This window comes from Pelmatolapia mariae, linkage group LG22 (genome assembly GCF_036321145.2).
Source record: "Pelmatolapia mariae isolate MD_Pm_ZW linkage group LG22, Pm_UMD_F_2, whole genome shotgun sequence".
Lineage (NCBI taxonomy): Eukaryota > Metazoa > Chordata > Actinopteri > Cichliformes > Cichlidae > Pelmatolapia > Pelmatolapia mariae.
The window spans coordinates 23,761,705-23,782,088 of record NC_086245.2 but is presented as its reverse complement, the minus strand read 5'-3'; the positions used below and the strand labels follow the sequence as shown (position 1 = coordinate 23,782,088).

At 39.8% G+C, this 20,384-nt stretch overlaps 1 protein-coding gene across 1 annotated transcript in view; it reads left to right on the top strand.

Annotated features, from left to right (window-relative positions):
• Nucleotides 1-17,795, top strand: part of csmd2 (CUB and Sushi multiple domains 2) — a 256,929-nt gene extending 239,134 nt beyond the window's left edge. The window contains exons 63-72 of the mRNA XM_065471148.1: nucleotides 806-879; nucleotides 1,436-1,547; nucleotides 1,774-1,953; nucleotides 3,312-3,377; nucleotides 4,297-4,458; nucleotides 6,051-6,163; nucleotides 6,825-6,912; nucleotides 11,465-11,597; nucleotides 12,365-12,542; nucleotides 13,070-17,795. Of these exons, the coding sequence (XP_065327220.1) occupies nucleotides 806-879; nucleotides 1,436-1,547; nucleotides 1,774-1,953; nucleotides 3,312-3,377; nucleotides 4,297-4,458; nucleotides 6,051-6,163; nucleotides 6,825-6,912; nucleotides 11,465-11,597; nucleotides 12,365-12,524 (1,088 nt within the window). The 3' untranslated portion in view covers nucleotides 12,525-12,542; nucleotides 13,070-17,795. The remainder of the gene's footprint in view (nucleotides 1-805; nucleotides 880-1,435; nucleotides 1,548-1,773; nucleotides 1,954-3,311; nucleotides 3,378-4,296; nucleotides 4,459-6,050; nucleotides 6,164-6,824; nucleotides 6,913-11,464; nucleotides 11,598-12,364; nucleotides 12,543-13,069) is intronic.
• Nucleotides 17,796-20,384: the final 2,589 nt, after the last annotated feature.

Genomic DNA, 20,384 nt, shown 5'->3' with positions numbered 1-20,384 from the left:
TGGATACTTTAAAATATGCACACATGCAAACCTTTGACCCTGCTGCTAGTAAACAGGAATTTATTATAGTCGCAGTCACCAGTAATTTCTGGACTTTGTTTAACCAGATGTGTCATGTTGGAAAGATTAAACTAAGATTTAGTGAGATTCAGTCAATAAAAAATATGAATGTCATTTTACTTACTGTGTGTCACTGTATGGCTACTGCTTTATTCTGCCTCTCGCAAAACCTTGGTTCACAACAGCGTCTTCCTTTTTGTGGCTTTGTTCACCATACAGAAAACAAGATGACTTCACAAAAAACTGTTTGAAATCTCTTTGAAACCTCTTACAGAAGTTCCGTTCGTTCCTTGTCTTTATCTCTTTATTCTATAAACTATAACTATACTATAGCTTAGCTTATTTCCATAAGCTAAAATATAAGTTGTTTGAGAATGTTTATGTTCTTGTGAACAGAAAAGTAAAATGACACACACATTGAAAAACAGTTGATTAACATTAATTAATGGGCTTCATTCCTTCAGTAATATTCTCCATTAAGTAACTATAAAGTGAGCCCAGCTTACTGTTATTATTCATTTCAGCTGACATAAAATCACAAAGCCACCTAAATACAATAAAATGTTTCCTCTGCAAGCTGTACTACTACCTCCATCAGTCATAACGGCACTGTGTGATGGATGAGAATCTGAAACTTTTGCACAGTACTGTATGTTTAGAGGACCTTCTGTATTGCGGGAATAGTTAGTATAGTTATCAAAACATTTTGTGTGTGTGTGTGTGTGTGTGTGTGGGCATATTTCAGATCCCAGTCACACTACCTGTGGAGATTCTGGCACGCCTCTCTTTGGAAATCAGAACAACAGCCAGGGCTACCAGGTGAGAAAATGTGGTCACTCCAGAAATTGATTTCCATATATTAAAAATGTGATGAAACCCCCAAAATGTTTTTTTTTCTTTTACCTTAATGCCATTCATATTGTACATTTCTCTCCTTTAATACGGCAACTTATTTTGCGGGAGCAAACAGGAAGCATGACTTAATGGCTACTGCAATATTGATGTTACAGCACCGCTCAGCCCACATCTGTCTTTCTTCTGATATCATATTGAGAATGTTTTCTTTGTCTGTACTCATTTGTTATTTTCTGTACAGAGTTGAGTGACAAGGGCCCAGATGGCTTAGGGAAATGATGAAATAAATAAGCAATACAATAAATGGCGGCTGAATCCCCTACAGCTGCTTTATTTTTGTTGTTCTGGTTTTGGGTGTACTCGGTGTACCGAGCGACACGCTGTAATGTGCTGTTAATGTGATTAGTAACCCGACAACGGCAAGTGTAATAGCAAAGTTGCAGCTCCACTTCAGTAAAAACTGAGGTGTTATTTGGATTTTTATTCTTTATTTTTAAAAAACATGCATTTTCATTTACAGATCGGCAGTACGGTGTTCTTCAGCTGCAGAAAGGGCTACTTACTGCAGGGCTCGATTTCTCGCACCTGCCTACCAAACCTCACTTGGAGTGGCTTTCAACCTGAGTGCATTGGTAAGAACACAATCTAATAACAAGCTGATGCCAGTATCTCCCACATACTTCTCTCTTAGCCCCTTGTCACGTTTTCTCTTCTGCTGTATAAACTTTTCCTTTATTTGTTGACTATCTCTCATCTGATTCCTGATCTCGCCCATCTTTTCATCCTTTTTTTGTCCCCTTTCTCTACTATTTCTTTTTTCTTTTTTGGTCTCTTTAATCCTCCTCCCTCTCTCTGCAGCCCACCACTGCAGCCAGCCAGAGCTGCCAGCCCAGTCTGATGTGAGAGCCATTGAACTGCCATCCCTGGGCTACACGCTGATCTATACGTGTCAGCCCGGCTTCTACTTGGCCGGAGGATCAGAGCACAGGACGTGCAGGTCCGACGGTAGCTGGTCAGGGAAACCGCCTCTGTGTGCAGGTATAAACATTGTTACATTTGATCCATGAGGGAACGTGAAGACGTGCTCGACACTCAAAAAGCTCATGCACCTGCTTTGCTAAATTTCACTCACATGGCTAAACAATGTCAACACTGTAAGACTACTAATATGTGCACATGGCCATCTACTTTTAACATTTACATAGCTACGTGTATTAGACACTTAAAACACCCTGTATTTATCATGCACAACTCCATAATGTGTATTTATAAGGATTATTGAGGCAGATAAAGAATTTGGGAAAACCGCAGATTCAGCTAATCCTGATGAATTGCTTCGTTAACGCTCGCTTATTCTCAGACACATGCCAGGGTAGGGTGGCCCATCCATCACGCAATTAGACTGCATGGAATTACCTACAGAAGCACGCACAAACGCGTAAGCTTCGTATCATTAGCAAGGGTGCAAAACTTGATTAGGCCAATGCTTCCCATTGATTAGGTTAGCAGAAGTAGCTCTTATAAATGGTGAAGTAGTGTTAAAAAGGTCTAGCAGACAAATAGACTGCCATTAAGATACCCTCATTGACTTAAATACATATGGAGGGGGCAAAAAAAGAGTAATCGACATACGATTATGTAGGGTAGAGAAATGCTAATGGCTGAAAGAGAAAGCTGCACTAGAGTTGGGGATATCCATGTGATGGATTCCATGTCGGGGCTTTGCTGAAATATATAGGCTGATGGGTGTTTTTAAGGCCATGCCATTAAGTGTGAAGGCAAAAAAGAGAGAGCTTTAGCACATACAGGATATTAACAGCGCCTGTGGGTGAAGTGATGGAAGGGCAGCTCAAAAGACTGGCAGCTAATAAAGTACAAGGCAGTGGGAGTGTGTGTGTGATGTGCATGTTTCCTTGTGTCTGTATGCGTTTATCCGAGGTGATTTTTTTTGTCCTCATAAACTACCATCAGTATACCTGTCTTTGTTTGCGGTTGCGAGTAAAGCCCTCTCCACTCTGTTTACCTGCGTGGGTGTATGTTTACTACTGTGATGTATTCCCGCGGCCCCCTGTGAGCAGTAAGGCATTATTAAAGCGCTTCCGCTGAAGCTGTGAAACTGTGTCTCTCACGCCGCAGGGATACTTGAGCTGCTTTTTGACACATGACTCAAGTCCTATCACAGGCAGCCCTCACTCTGGCCACCACAGGGGTTATTAGGCATAGACAGGAAGTGCTGATGGTGACATCCTTCTACTGCAATTACCTTCGAGCTGTTGTGGTGAAAGTAGAAATGAGATCTTCTTTTGTCACTTCTTGAGGCCCACACTGTACCTGTTTACAGGATACTCAGGTTTATTGTTTTCTTCTGTTAATATTATGTGTTGTGCTCTCTTTAGCTGATATTCGCCCAAGTGGTAGGGGCCCGGTGGTACCAGTGCAGGAGCCGTCCTCCAAGCACCCAGGTAAGAAAGGCACTCCTGGGATGTATGATTACCATACTTAAACTCCTAAATGTGCTCAACTAAAGTCTATAACAAAAAAAAATACTGTCGCGTGAAACCTTATCTACAATACGTACCTGATTTCAGTGATTAGTTCTACCTTTAAGCTGATTTCCTGCTGAATTGTGCAGGAACTGGGAATCGTGTCCTGAACTGTCATGGGAAATCTGTCTATACATTCCAAACATTTGTTTATTGAACCTTCTGACGAATTTTTTAAAAGACAGAATTTAAATATCAATTTGCAATATTTATGCTACATCCAGGATTTTTGTGCAAATTATTGTTTAGTACTCAGAGAGCGCAAATCTCCCTGAAGTTCGATGTATAGCTCTCTCAATATGATATATTACCCGATATGGTTTCTTGAATTTTTTTTTCAAGCTTTGACCTTGGGTGCTAACAATAAAGGTCAAGGTCAAACGCTAGCCTAGGTACTCATGTCCACCAAGGCCTAGCAAATTGTTGTGTAGTCCATCCATTACAAATTGTGGGTAATATAGCGATTTAACAGATTTTCACATGTAGTGTAAACTTAACCTTGACTTGATTTTCACCAAAATTAAATCAGCTTGAGTTCTTATTGGTATCTACCGTCACACATTCAAAAATAACATGAAAACTGTGGACTCGAGACTGCTGACAAACAGAGAGACAGTCAAACAAAGAAACGGAAGCAATTACAATACTTCCTCGCTATGGGGGCACAAAAAACAAATGAGGGCTTAAGGGTTAAAAAAATCAAACTGAATATCTAGAGGTCTCAAAAACTCATGTATCAAATATCAAAGACTTGTAATCACAAGGTTAATTTTGCAGAAACCCCCTCTGCAAAATAAAACACCTTATTTTTACTATTAATTCTTCCTTTGTCTTTCAGTTCCTGTTGGTGTATTTGCCAAGAACTCCCTCTGGAGGGGATCCTACGAGTACCTCGGGAAGAAGCAACCAGCTATGTTGAGCATCACTGCCTTTGAACCCTTTAGCAACCGGGTTAATGGGACACTCATCGACCACAGTGGAGTAGAACTTAAACTGGCAGGTGAGTACAACAATAACTCAAGATCTTCAAAAGAAAAACATCACTCATAAAAACAGTCTGTGTGGGTCAATTCTTCTAAATTGCTTCTCATATCAGAGATCCGACTGAGTTTGCTTTTATCCAAATTTCAAGTGAGTTCAAGAAGCAAGAAATCAGTGTGGTCTCTGCTTGAATTGGATTATTGCTGCTGTAACAGAGCAGCAGACATTTTATATTATTCTCAGTAGTATAATCACTGCACAGCTGCAATCATCATCAAATTTTCATCAGTAGCAGCCTGGACACTTCACTCCTGTAGCTGGGTGCTATTGGTCTTCATTACAAAGTAGTATTTATATATAGTATTCACATATTTTCAATAGACAAACTGAGCAACAAACTCTATAAATTTCCCTTTTTTAACTAGCTTTCAAAATGTTTAAGATTGTTTTTATGAATTTTATCTTTTAATAGATCCATCATTTAAACGGGAAGTCTGATGATATTTTTCCTCTGTCTAGGCAAAGCTTTCGCATTTCCAGAACTCGGTTTTGTCCGTAAATGATTAAAAACCCATCAGTAAGACCTGCTGTAGCACCGGCTGACAGATATCTTTATTATAGAGGTGTTATATTGAGTTGACTTCACATACACTGTAGGTTTTTATGGGGTTTATTGACAGTGACAAAAAAAGTTGGTTATTGTCGGCCATAATCTTTCATTACAAATTGCCTTGCTTGGAAAGGGAATAAAAGTGAAATGGGAACGCTGTTTAATAAAACTTAAGCAACTGTGTGTTACTATGCGAGTTATTGTATGAATCACAGCAGCGAGCAGCAACGATTGGGCTCTTGCACCTTCACAGTTTCTTTTTTTGTGTTTTGTTTAACGGCACGCCTATCGCTGCATATCATGTGTAGAACACACAATATAAATACAGAGAAAATTAAAGATTCATTAAAGCCAGTAGGCTGCGCTTCGTGTCTCGAGGCTGGGAACCGTCTCAAAATTTAATAATTTATTTTTACCTGCAGTAATTCTTGGCAAAACAGCGCCATAGCCAGTCAGTTTATCAAAAGTGCAAAAGTTTCACAAAGGTCTTAAGACAAAATATGTTCATTTTAAATGGCTCTCAAGGAAGAAGAGTGCAAGGTCTGAAATTAAAAAAAAAAAAAAAGGAGATTGGACTTATGTTGCTGCTCCAGGATTTTCTTTTGCACGCCTTTGATGTTTCACGCGGGTTGCTTGCGGCCTGCCACATGCTGGTGAAACTTCTGACGTGCACGTGTCTATTGTGCCTCCTCAAAATTGCATTTTAGTGTGAGGGGGACATGAAAGTAGAATACTGAAATAGTTTCAAGAGGGCACCACTTTGCACCCGTTTCCTAAAAGCTTAAAATTAGATACATTTATTAGACAGTGTTGGTGACTTGCCATTATCCATAAGAGTTCCATTTTCCCACGGTGGATTCACAAGGTAACGACAGGTGGACAGAAACAGAAGAAAGAGTCGACATAAACTCAGCAAGAGGCCGGCTCAGAGCAAATGTCACGTGTCTTTTTATCAAACGGGTGTCTGTTTTTCCGAAATAACTGCAACCCCTTTTCTGCAGGTACATTTAAGAGAGAGGATGCTCAGCTGGTGCTACAGGTTCATCAGATCAGAGGCCCTGTGGAGATCTTTGTCAACAAGTTCAAAATGGACAACTGGTCCCTAGATGGACGTGTAAGTGCAAGGGTCTGGTCCAGAACAACACCTCTTGTTGTACTTGAAAAGATTTTACACAACATACACACACGCATCTACATTGTGAACTATGTCGAGCACACTAACCTTGTCACTCTAGGGAGATGGAGGGCCCACCAAGAGTTTTCTCTTTAATTAAAATGTCAGTTAAATCATTGCCTGGTAATCAGGACTCCACATACCCCCCCACCCCCTTTCACTCTTCTCTCCCATATTATCCTCCGACCTCAGGCACCACTAATACACTCTCTCCCGATTAATTAAAAAAAAAAAGCAGGTCACAGTAAATGTGGTTGTGTGGCGCTGTGTTTATTCAAACATGTGTATGTGTCATACGATGCACATCACATGAGTGTTTTAAGTGTGCCCCGGTGCGAATCCTCTGTGTAATCCTCTTGGGTAACAAGCTCACATGTGTGCAGCGGGGCTGAGTGTGCGTATGTTTGTTCTCTGGATCAGAAAAAAAAAAGAAAAAAACCTGTCACATTAAATGTCAGCCACGCGAGTGCCTCTCAGCTCCTTTTGACGTGATATTTCATTTTCTGCGTGCACCAGCTGCTGACACTTTGGTGATACGCTCCTTTGTGAAGCCGGGATGTGACACATTAAGCGTCTGTCTTCCAATCCTTTCTCTCCCCAGGTGTCCTACATCTCTTCTTCCAACTCCTATGTGTACCAGGGAGTTGTCACCGGAAAAGGCTTTGGCCAATTTGGTCTCCAGCGACTGGGTGAGTGAGTGGTCCACTCGGTCACAGAAACCTGTGACCGAGTGGTCTCCTGGGGAGATTTTGTTTTTCTTTGGATTTCTATTAGAAAAAAATGTCACTTGAGATGTATGTAATGTCCTTAAGCTCTTGCAGCATACACTGTGGTGGGTTTCACTTATCTGTAAAGTGTACAAACTCTTTAGGATCATGTGCCTGTGAAGCCAGCAAGAGGCAAACACAAATGACATCCGTATACACAAACCATACACTCACATTCATAAACAGCTAAACAGAATGTTTCCTTTGACAATTATTTGTTGACACCTGTAGAGTCTTTGCCAAGTAGCCTCATATCTGGCAGTTTTCATGTAGTAAATATTATCTGTTCATTGCTGTGTGTGATTCTGTGGTTCCTTCAGCAACTTCAGCTTTGCTGCCAGAGATGTAGAAGTGCTTTTCAAAGAGTTACAGCTGTCCACATACAAGGTGTGATCAGAAGGTTTTGGAAACAAGCCCATAAGATTAAAACATTGAATCAATTAAAACTGATTCAAAGTTAGTATCTGTCCTGAATGCAGTCTGGATAGCCCCAAGAAAATCATACTGAGCAGGAGATCTGACCTTTTTCATCCACCTCCTTTTGCACTGTGAACAAGATTTTTCCACAGAATTCAAATTTTTCTTTTAACCTGACCTGGCCTTCATGTGGATGATCATCCCTGGTGATGGGGGTCCATCTCAGCAGTTTTTTGCCAAAGGGTCCACAGTTTGTTTCTAAGCTCAAAAGCAAACCGTCAGTTGAAGAGTGACCAGGAGCATGCTGTTCGATTATCTTTCTTTTAGACATGGGGTTATGCACTGTAAATCTGTCCCCCAGGGTGAGACTGTCATTGTAACGTTCTACTGAAACGCCCTGAGGCGTCTAGGGGGAGAGCGCTGAGTGGAAACGGCATCAAGTGTGTGCCAACCTGCCATCTCCAGCCAGCGCAGAGCACTTTGAAAACGCAGGAGGTTTTTGGCTACACGTACACAATCTTTGATCACCATCTGCACCACAAGCCATATTTGCCTCCTGCAACATTGTCCACTCCTTGAAAATGAAAATCAAACTGAAGGGTCGCTGTTTTGACAGACTGCCGTGCCTCGCATAAGCACAAGTGCAAATGGATGGAACAAAACTTCCACTGACAGATCGAAACATAGCAGTTGCGGTAAAAACAGCCCTGAAGGACATGAACAGAGCTTTAGATCTTCTCATGCACCTAAGAACTGTTTAATCAAGCTGTAGATGAACTGTGCATTAGTATTTTTTAAGGCACATTTTTCACCACGCCTTGTATGGTGTCTCAAATTTGTAATGTATTATGCAACTCATACATGCCTTATGTGTTAAAGGTACAGTGTGTAAAATTTCACCACTAGATGTCAGCAGATTCCTTACTCAAGTGCATAATCCTTGCTACAGTGGCCACTTATTAATCTCTAAGGAAATTGGGGATTAGGATCAAGGATTAGGGAAAAACAACTCTGGCCGCCCTTCATCTGTAGAGAGTATATAGTCGGTCAGTCCGCTGTTTACCTGTCAATATGTGCCCAAATCTATTTACCCTGGAGGAAGCTGTAAAACTGTGAAAGGAGTCCGATACAAGTCGATGAGTCAGTCAAGCTCACTTCTGGCGAGTTGTTGAGGACATCCTGAACTTTTTTGTCAGTAAGGACTGCTATTAGCTGACAGTAGTGAAAACTTCTTTGAAGTAGATCTAACATTGTATAAGTCAATGCAGATAAACTCTGATACGATGTTAAAATGTAATCAAATGGTTTATCAGAGGGAAAGACTGATTTTTAGGACACTCAAGACTCAAACGTTAGCTGGAATAATGCTAGCTTATAACAAGCTGTTGTTGTTATTTAGCCGGCTCGTTGTCAGCTGTGTGGAGACGGGAGGGTCCCATGTCTAATTTGCTAACAAAGATTAATTGCAACAACATCGGGTATAAAAAAGCATGTTTACACATGTTTTCATCTGTTAGCACCCTGACTTTAGTTTACCAGATGAGGCTTGACGTGAGGAGGAAATGAGGGACGAGAGAGAGAGCAGTGTTGGAGGAGGAGAAAGACATAATGAGAAAGAGATGATGAAAATATACATTAACAAATGGGACAATGGGCTTGCTCATAGGGGGTCATATGATTGTTGGGTTTTTCTCTGTATCTATTATTGTACGATCTACTGTGCAATATAAAGCCCCTTGAGGCGACTGCTGTTGTGATTTGGCGCTATATAAATAAAATTGAATTGAATTGACATAAGACCCGATTAAGCAATTTAATTCAGTTCAATTTTATTTATACAGCGCCAAATCACAACAACAGTCGCCTCAAGGCAATTTATATTGTAAGGTAGACCCTACAATAATATATACAGAGAAAAACCCAACAATCATTTGACCCCCTATGAGCAAGCACTTTGGCGACAGTGGGAAGGAAAAACTCCCTTTGACAGGAAGAAACCTCCAGCAGAACCAGGCTCAGGGAGGGGCGGCAATCTGTCGTGACTGGTTGGGGTGAGAGAAGGAAGACAGGATGGCAATGTCCTTGTCCACTGTTTTCAAGATGTTTGGGCAACATCAGCTTCCACAAACTGGCACTTGCGCCTATGGATTTTTAGGAGAATGCATCAGTGTGTTGGAAGCCATTATGGCTCACTAATCAGCGTATATATTTATAAGTACAATATTATTTTTTCTGCTGAACAATATCCCTAAAATTACATACTGTACCTTTAAACCTGAAGTAACATTGCTTTTGTGTCAGATCCACCTGACATACAATGCTTCAATGCACCAATACATGGCTTTCTTTTATGTCTGAAATTAATGACGCATGTGTCATAAAAAAAAGAGTATATTTAAGGCCCTTTTTTAACTGCATTGCTGTACATTTATTCTTTAATTATACATTATTCTTCATATTAGTTCTGGTTTAACAATACTGCCACCTGTTAAGTAGAGAGGATATGTGTTATGTACGTAACAGCAAAAATCCATCAGTAAATCTAAAACATTAGCTGCAAATCCACGAAAAATGGGAAAAGTTGGGGACGTGAATTTAAAGTTCCTATAACAGAAACCGTACATTGGGCTTAATGTGATTTCTGAGTGGGTACCTTAAATTGCATAGTAATCTGATAATAACTTAAATGAAATATTACTTGTGTCCTAAGCTTCCATCAGCAGTCAGGGACGCTTGATTAAGCATTGTTAATTTGTCACGTACCCATGACAGGTTTTGCCTCGCTCCGAGTCTCTTTAGCTCACGGTATTCATTAAAGGTCGCTGTGCTATACAGAGAAACGAGTAGAGGAAGAATGAATTGTGACATTGTTATGTTTAAAATACATCTGATGTCCTCCAGATTTTTTTTTTTTTAATCTGCTCACATGATGTCATGTCTCGTATTCACATAAACAGTTAAATAGCAAATGCTGCTGCTGCTTTGGCTGCTTTCGGATTTGCAGTGACATATTTCAGAGGAATTTAGCAGCTTTTGAAAAGCAAAGCCCACGCTGGAGACGCTTCCATATTGGCTGCTAGACAAACTAAAGAAGCCAAAGTGTAGGTACAAAGACGGATCAGATACAAGCAGGAATTTGGAATTGAGCGCGAAAGTACGCCGAGGGTAACATAGATTAAGTGTGTGTGTGCATGGTGAAAGTGGATGTGAAAATCTGCTGTAGTGACAAAGGTGTTTGAACAGCGGGTGCGGTCCACAGATACACACATGCACATCCTGCTACAACAAACTGATTGAGCAAACAGCTCTTAATTAATACAGAGGGTTGGGGCTTATACCAGGGTATTCATGTGTACGCAAGTTTAAGCGTTTATTTAAAAAACAAAAAGCAGATGCGTGTGTGGGAGGTGGGCTAGACATCTTTGAAATAATCCGACTTAATTTGTCGACATTTTGCGTTTTGTTTTTAACTTGGTGGTGTAACTGCGAGTGCGGTCTGCCTGTGTTTGTGCATCTGTTTATGTGCGGTGGGGGGTTGATTGGCAAACACCGCACAACCCACTAATTTAATTCCTTCCTGTTTGTCACTCGTCCTTTATTGGAGCTTTTTTGGCATTCCGTGGCAAACAGGTGGGCTGTCACTCCTCCGCTGTTGCTGTTACAGACACACACCTCCATAAATTAGAGAATGAATCTGAAATGAGTTAATAGCTGTCGGGCTTTGATGTCAGTAATTAAGAGTCATTGTTAGGATAATGAAATTTGACATTCCCAGGGGGCGAAATGAAGCTAAAGTAAAGCAATAAACCAAGAAGAAGAAAAAAAGCCAGTTTATGCTGCTCGGGCTATTATTTATAAATGGAGATTTCCTGGTAGCCTTCTTCAGTCATTACAAATTCTTTTGTGACATTGTTATCCTATTTATTTCCACTAATGGACTGAGGAGGATAATATCACTTTTGTTTATTGGAACTTTTTTTTTGTGGGACTTAATTGTAGTCATACGCTGAAGTAATGCTCAAGTAATGTCTCAACTTCTTGTCTGTCTCTCCTCCAGAGAGTTTAGATCCCAGCAGAGACCAACAAGGCTACAACTTTGCCTCCAACAGCAGTTCAGTGGCGGCAGCCATCCTAGTGCCTTTTATAGCCATGATCATTGCAGGCTTCGCTCTGTACCTCTACAAACACAGGTAAGGCTCGCTACAACTCCAAGCTGATCTTTATTATTTCACTATTCAAGGAGGAGTGTCCTTGAATAAGACCAGAAAAATGACAAACAACATTTTCTGATAGCTTATTTTATTTGTTGACAGTGCTGAAGAAATGCTTAGTGTGATTACATTTCAGGGAATGAAGCATCCAAGTGGCCGCATCCTATTCAAGTCATTCTCCCTATGTTTATAAAAGCAATATTATTGCATCAGTGATTAAGTTACCCATATTCTGCACGGATTCCTTTTCTTTTTTACCTTGTGAGCCTGCTAGAATATTGAGGTGCACATGCTTTATTGTTCAAAATACACAATACACTGCAAACACAGGGAGCAGCAGAGGCTTGAAGTAGACCAATATGACACAAGACAAGTGACAAGGGAAAGAAAACAACACGCATATAAGAGAAGCTGACAGGGAATATGTTTACTTGAAGTTCTTTCCAAGTTGGTGAAGTTTGCTCTTGCTTCAGTTATCTTGAAAGATAAATGTATATGCATCCTTCTCCAAAATACATTAACTTCAAATAGATTTTTTTTAATCCACTAAAGACATATGTTACCCTCAATATGAGAAAATCTGTGATAATAGGAAACCTTCCCTGCATAGAAAATTTGCTTCGTAACCGTGACACAGCAGATTGTGAATGCTCACAACATTAGGAACATCTGGTGCTAGGAGTGGATAAAGATTATTGTTCATCCACCCCCACCTCCCTTTGTTTTTTGTTTTTGTTTTTTTTTAGAAGAAGACCCAAAGTTCCCTTCAATGGTTATGTGGGCCATGAGAACACTAACGGGCGAGCTACGTTCGAGAACCCTATGTATGACCGCAACATCCAACCCACTGACATCATGGCCAATGAGACAGAGTTCACAGTCAGCACAGTGTGCACAGCTGTATAGCAACCGCTTCCTCTGAAGGTGAGTATCACAACACTGTTGGGTCACCCTGGCTGCACGATACAAAAATAACTTGGAACTTCAGGCATCCATGATTTCATATTTTTCTCTGAGAGTAGATAACATGAGCCTGAGATAATCGCACATCTGAGGCGCCACAACTGTTGAAGCAAGACACAGTTTCTCAGAATGTAGTTTCAGATTCAACCTTTTACCTTCGTCCCTGAAGACTTTTCTATGAATAGAAAAAAAACAGTCTTCCTGCAGTCTTCCCTTTGATCCGCACACCATCATATTAATTGTATAAAATAAATCCAGTGTAGTTTGTTTATAAAAATAGAATGCTTATTTGGAATCATGGGAAAATTACATTAATGCATATATTTTCTCTGCTCTCTGTCATCTTTATCATCTCCATTGTTTGTTTGTTTTTTATCCTTTTCTTTTCAACCCACTTCTCTTGTTTCCTGGATTTGAATATATCTCTTTTCCCTCACCCTTCCCCACCATTTTCTACACACTCATCCTCTGTTACGTCACCGATTCAGTCCGGGGACGAGAGGTGCACCACGTCCTCGCCTGCGTGCCAGCTGAGGACATCTATAGCTCCTTGAGCAGAGGGCAAGACAAAGATTATTTTATTTGCTGAAATACCTTCAAGAAACATCTCCAGCGGAAAAGGCGCTTACCTGCTGGCGATAAGAAAACAAACAGAAAGAAACCACGTGAAGACAACCATCTGAACACGCCAACGACAACAACAACGCGCTTTTCGTAACTTTACGTGGTTTCTTGGTCATTCTCCATATTTTGAGGAAAAGCTTCCACCTTAAACTGCAGCCAGCGGGGAGTACGACTGGGAGCAAAGCTGTGATGACTTTTCTCACCGCCTAAACCCAAAGGGAATTTTACGGTAAACTTTTAAGTCGAGAAATATACCTGTAGCTTACGGAGGCCTCTGTGCAAGCGAACTGTAAGACGGGCAGCGCCGTATTGGCTTGTGCGTGAATCGGAGGGAGACAGTCTGGACTGTTTCGATTCATCTTTCTCGTTTTTTTTTTTTTCTTTCTCATTAGCTATTTTTATTGTGTTCGCTCTTATATGCTGCTCACCTTATGCTTTGAGTCGCTGGACGCCAGTTTTCTTCCCAGCTGTCCGCTCCTGAGGTTCTCGAAAAGTATCATCGGGGACCCCTCAGTTTCTGGCAGAGGATGAATTAAAAATTCAGTGAGTTTTTGAAGGCCTTGCTGGAGACACACACACACAGACACACTCAACTTCATCTTTTTTTTTTTGTAGCAGGAATAAAATTCTGCTTGGCGAGGCAGCTGTGTCCAGTGTAGGGGTTAAAAGGTAGCTTGGGCTTCTGAAATTTAAAAAAGCACTTAATGAGGTTGTAGTGAGAGTTGTACATGCGAGTGTGAGTGCGTATGTTCATGTGCACATCTTGTAGCTGCCCTCATCTGTTTTGACCCTAAAAATCCAACCAAACACGCAATGCTGTCTTATTTTATTTTTTTGTTGCTTTAAGAAGCGAAACTATTGAGTTTAGGAGTTTAGGATTATGCCGACTCAGAGGCTCCGAAAACCAGTAAATTAAACGTCGACAATCTATAAATCCAGTCTCCATCGTTTTTGTTTCTTTTCTTTTTGATTTGTAGCGATTGATCAGATAGATCAAAGGGACCGAAGAGAGACAAATTCACTTCTCAAGCTAACACACTTGAATCAAAGGTTAACTAAGGGGAAGTACTCTTGACATTTGCTCCAGAAACAGGCTTTTTTTTTTTTTTTAACCATGCCGCCACTGCTGCTCTGAGGCGCTTGAGGAGAAGGGACCATGTCGCAACAAACCAGAATGTAGCACATTTTCCTCAAGAAGACAGCAAATCTGTATTTAGATTACACTATCTGCTTTTTTTCTTTTCTTATTTAAAGTTTCTTTTAATCCCGGATCCAGCTTTGCTCGTTTCACTGGATTAAAAGGTGACACAAGTTGCAGCAGTAGCTCCGCTAAACTTTGGCCTTAGGAAAACAAAGATCAAAGTGAGGTCATGTTCTCGCTCTCTGGAAATGTTCAAATGAAGGCGCTCGGGTTTGAAGAATGGATGAAGCGAGAGATGCGTTCCCTCTGGATTACATTCAGGTCTTTTTCTTGCAAGCTCACTTCTGACAGCTCGCTCCCCTTTGGAAAAAAAAGAAAAAGAAAAAAATTGCGTTGCTTTGTTTTGTCTTCGCGCTTCATAAAAATGTTGCAGAAGGCTTCCTCAGAGCTGTGACAGCAGGGGAGTCGCTGGCATACTGATTACTCTCATGCATTAAATTGGAAATGATAAATATGATTTTGGGAGGGGGTCGAAAAAAGTGTTTATGTCTTTGCTGCTAACGCTTCCCCATATCTATGGCAACTGGGGAGTGATATGCAAAAAAAATATATTATATTGAAAATGCAACACAGGAGGAAACTGTCATCTAATATAACAGCGGGGCTCTACCTTGGCTGGTGAATGACACGTCTCATGAAAATACGAATGCTTTGTGACCCGTATTAAGTGTGTGTGTGTGTGTGTGTGTGTGTGTGTGTGTGTGTGTGTGAGAGAGAGAAAGGATGTTTCAAAAACACCCTGCTCCACTTCCTGCTCTCGTACCTGTAAATGCTAACCTGCAGCTGCTAAGTGAGGTGAATAGTGTGCGAATTTCACAGGAGCAAATTGGGCCATTACGTCTAATTTGCTTTAATTTTAGCTTCATTATCAAACCACATAAGAAAATTCATTTTGACATTCCCAATATCAGGACACACGCTCAGATCCCTTTCACTTCTTTAGTTCCTTTTTTGTGTGTGATTTTTTTTGTGTGTGTGTTAGAAATCAAAAAAGGAAATTCATCTTATGGATTTTTGTTGCTGCGTTATTCTTATTATTATACATTATGCCCCCCCTTTTCTTTTTTAATGAAGTCTTTAAATTTGCCCACTGTACATAATTTCCCTCAGAATTCCAGACCTTTTGAAACCAATCACCGTATTGTTTCTTCAATCAGTTTCGCTGTGGGTCGGTAATTGCTTTTACAATTTTATTACTTTTAAAGCTCGCGTTTATCTCGGCCGTACAGATAGAATATTGCCCCGTGCTTGCTCTGGTAGTGAATTGATGGGAGAGGAAACGATTGAATTACCCTGGATATTTCACAGGGAGAGGAGAAGTCGCTCGCGCATTATCTCAAAGGAGCTGCTACTCAGTTCCTATAGTTTTCTGTGGCTGTTGCACGTTGCATTTCATTTGTTTTTATTGTGAAATTGCTCCAAATATGTCAGCAGAGTGGACAGCTTCATTATTAAATCGTAGTTTCTGTTAAGGGCACTTTCAAGCGGTCTTTTCCCCAACTTACACAAAACGATCAAACGAACACGTGTAAATAAGGACGGCGTGTTCACGAACCCCAGAGGAAGCAATTCCGTTTGCCTAGATTTAGACTATAAATCTGGATTAACATAATACAGAAGCAAACGCTCACACAAATATGATTGTTTTTACTAACAAGGGCTTATTCCCCACAAATTCAAGGATTAAAAAAAGGTTTTCAAGGGCCAAACACAATTTTCTTTTTTTTTCTTCATGTTCGTACCTCCAGTAAGCACTTTATGTTAATTATAGTGCCTTGTTACCCCCTTATATCATAAACATGCTTTAGACGCAGTGTTCTTATGTTAAGGAATTCCAATATCTTTCCTAGGATTTTTTTTTCTTTGGGAAGGGGGGTTTCCTCTTTTTATGTCAGATATTAGAAATGTAAGCCTTTTAGGGTTTTCGGTAAAGCCCTTATCCCTGCCTGAATAACCCACACACACTGAAGAGTCCGCAGGCTTTTTAGATCTGTTTTTAATCTTTGATCTCACTGAAAAATCTGAGCTTGTTAGGTTCATGCCAGAGTCACCATCAGTTTGTTTTTTCCCCCGAAACGAGCCGTGTGCTCAGTCGTACTGTATTTTGGTGTGCAAGGATTAATGGCCAGGATTTTATGTTGTTGGCTACGTGCTCGGCTGGGTGTTTGTCCTCTGTTTGCTTTGCGAGTTTAAAAATAAACCAAAGAAAGTTATCGAAATTCAGACGATTTAAAATTATACATATAGTGATAAAAATTAAGATTTATTATTCTGTTACGTCTTGATGTTGCTTAATTTATTTCTGCTACTCTTGTTTGTTTGTTTTTATGTCAAGCAAACCATTTTATGGATACATTTCCCTTAATGGTCAGTACATCTATAGAAGTATTTAACCTATCTAGTGTTAGCCCAGAAAGTTCTCAAAGAGAGTGAAGTCCAGTCATATGAAAGTAAAGATCGCAGAGCTCTCAATGAAGCCGTGCTCTAAGAGTCAGAATTAAGTCTTTAGTAATAGCAGCCGGCTACATCCTGGTTCTCTTTGCATATTTTAAGACACAAACGGCACTCATCTTCAGTTCATTTTCGTTATCAGCCGGTCACAGCTCTGGGTTCTGTCCTGCTCTCCCATCTCTTCTATAATGAAACACACCACAGCTATGGTCTTTGAGTTTCCTTCAAAAGTTCACAGAGTTTTCCTCGCAGTCAGGGACCTGACCAAAGGCTCTCCCTTTCTTCGCGCAGCACAGGACAGCACTGCACATGTATTGAAAAACCGAGCGATCCATCAGTTATGCCGTGTGACATGTTCTGCATCAGCTATCATTTATAATCTCCCGTCTCTCACTGCCACCACATATTGATGGCCGGACAACAAATCTCAACTTCCCCGCTGTGTTTTACAGGCCCATTCCATGCAATTTGCCTTCACTATTCAGCCCATTTCAGCTCTTCTAGTGGACTAAAGCGTGGGGAGAGAGGGAAGGGATGTATTTTGAAAAGCTTTGAAGCTTAAATGAGTTTTATTCTTTCAATGTGAAATGCGAGCAGCTTGGTAGTAGGATCATTCGTGATCAGGTCACTGGATTTATTGCTCAGAAACTACTGAATGTATTTCATTTCACTGAGTGCACCAGAATTTATCTATCTATACTGTGTTGAATATCTGTAATCCCACAACTTTTTCTCTGTTTCTGTGCAGTAATGGATAAAAAAATATAAAAAAAAACTGTCAGTATGTGTTATCTTTGGACTAAAAACAGAATGTCCAATTTATCTAGAGTATAATATAGCAAAGTATTTACAAAGAGCTGCTTTTTTATTACCAGATATTTTTCTGTTAGTTTTTCCATGGCAACAAACTTATTATAAAGTCCCATATTTTCATTTTGTTTTCTTTCAACATGTTTTTTTCAAGCCAGTTCTGTAAATCTCTCAACTAGTCTCTATGTGAGACTGAAAAACCCGCAATGCCCAAGCAGGTTCGACATGGCCATTAAAGGCCTCAACAAGAAAAAAAAAAAAAGACAAAACGGCGAAAGGCAAAGAGCCAGTGTCGGTGTCTCGCTGTACACCAAAAGGATTTACCGGTGACGACGTGGACAAACGTGAGCTTGAGCAGACTGTGCAACGACAGAGCAACTGCAGAGGAAATGTCTCTAAGATAAGAGAATATGTTAACAAATTAAAAAAAACCTTTTTTTGTACAGAGATATATTTTTATGAAAATACATTTGTAATATAAAAAAAAATGGATTGACATATATGTAAATGTTTTTCTTTTTCATTATTGTAGTACAAATGCTAGTGGGGAGTATATGAAAAATCTATATATAAATATAAATATATATATATAAATATATATATAAATATAAATATATACAAAGAAAAATAGAAACAAGGCTTTTTTTGTATATGTAAAAAAGATTGTATATAAAAGTTTACATACATACTGTACATATGTAAGACCCACCATGGCTTGTCTGCAATATATAAAATGTATTTTATCTGTCTGTATATGATGCTTTGCATTGTGTCTAAGCTTATTCTACTTTCTTGAACTTGAAACTTATTTTGAAGGTTTTGGAATAAAACATAAAACCTACCACTTGGGTGAATGCTTGAGTTTATTGCCTCAAACCCATAATCATTAGTTAATGTATAGTATGATGTATAATGTATCATGTATAGCCTTTCTAAGGGGGGAATAGGCAAGGCCATATATCCAGTGTTCCTGGTGTGCTTTGCATTTGTGGGTCAGGATATCTGATTTGCTCTTTATGGTGTTTTTTTTCCATCTCCTATTGGAACAGACTCATTTTATCTTTTGTATAAGCACTACAGTGATGTCCTGTGGTGAATGACCACATTTTATATGTGTTTCTAAGTTTGCTCTAATTTTTATGTTACTTTTTTTAATGGAGAGACACAGAATATCAACCAAAAACACAGAAAAATCACATCACATTGAGTATGTGACACACAGATTACAATCAGTCGTTCAAAACAGATACTCCTGGTCTTAACTCATTATGTGTACAAGCATGTCCAAAGATCTTTTTTTTTTTACTATTCCAACCTCAAACCACCAACAAGCTGTCAAAGGATATCAGGGACAAGATTGTAGACCTGGTGGAACAGCCTAAATCTACATGGGAGGAGCTTGTTAGTGATCTGAAACCAGCTGGGACCCCAGTCACCAAGAACACCATTGGCAACGCACGTCACTGTAATCTTACAGCGCCCACAAGGTCCCCCTGCTCAACAAGGCACATGTACAGGCCCTTCTTAAGTTTGAAAGTGAACATCTAAATGTTTCAGAGAAGGCTCGGGAGAATGTGCCGTGGACAGATGAAACCAAAATCAAGCTTGTTGGAACCAACTCGACCTGTTGTGTTTGAAAGGAGTATGACCCAAAGAACACCATCCCCACGGTCAAGCACGGAGGTGGAAACATTAAGCTTTGGGGTGGTTTTCCTGCTGAGGGTACAGGATGACTTCACCAGATTGAGGGGAAAATGGACAAGCTTTGGGTTGCCAAGCAGCAGCCAAGAAACTTAAAGGATTTAGAGAGTTTGTGTAAAAAGGAGTGAACGAAAATCCCTCCTGACATGTGTTCAAACCTGGTGACCAACTTCAAACTCTTATCGTTGTGCTCGCGAACAAGAGTTTCATGTTTTGATTTGGGATCAAATACTTATTCCACTCAATGGCATGCCAATAACTTCAATACTTTTATGTAATGTGTTGATATTCTGTCTTTCTCCATTAAAATGACACTAGCATAAAAATGATCAATTCAGCCAAGGATGAAATAATGTCTCCCCCCACTATACCAGTAAACATCTTAATGGGTCTTTGCTGGTATACTTGTATGCCTGGTGCAACCTGATGTCAAAATAAGCTTGGAATTTATGGCTCCAAGCTTATTTTCTTTTTTAAAAAAATTGCAAACATGCACACACTTCATGATCTGAGAAAACAAGAAATACACTACACGATATTGAGTCAGAAGGACTATTACAATGCATCTTGTGATTTTGGGTGCAGATCTAGACAAAATTGAAAATGTGATGCAACAGCTCGCGTTCGCAATATTTTTGCGAGTAAAAATGTTCAAACAAGTCTGGATGAGAAAGTAGTCAGGAAGAGAAGTCAGCTCAAGTTGTATATTATTAATCAGTAATATCTCAACAGTAGTTTGCTTGCTTAAAGAGCATATATATATATATATATATATATATATATATATACACACACACACACACATACATGTACATACACACTTTTGAAAGCATCCTAATTTAATTTTAATAGTTGTTTTACAACACTGTCAAGTGCTCAATAAACTATATAGATAGTCAAATTCATAACCTATATTAGGCTCCTGCATTACTACGTATTTTGAACAAGGGTGAATTAATATAAACTATCAGAAAACGTCTTCACCATTAGGGAGATAATTGATCAATAGATTGAGT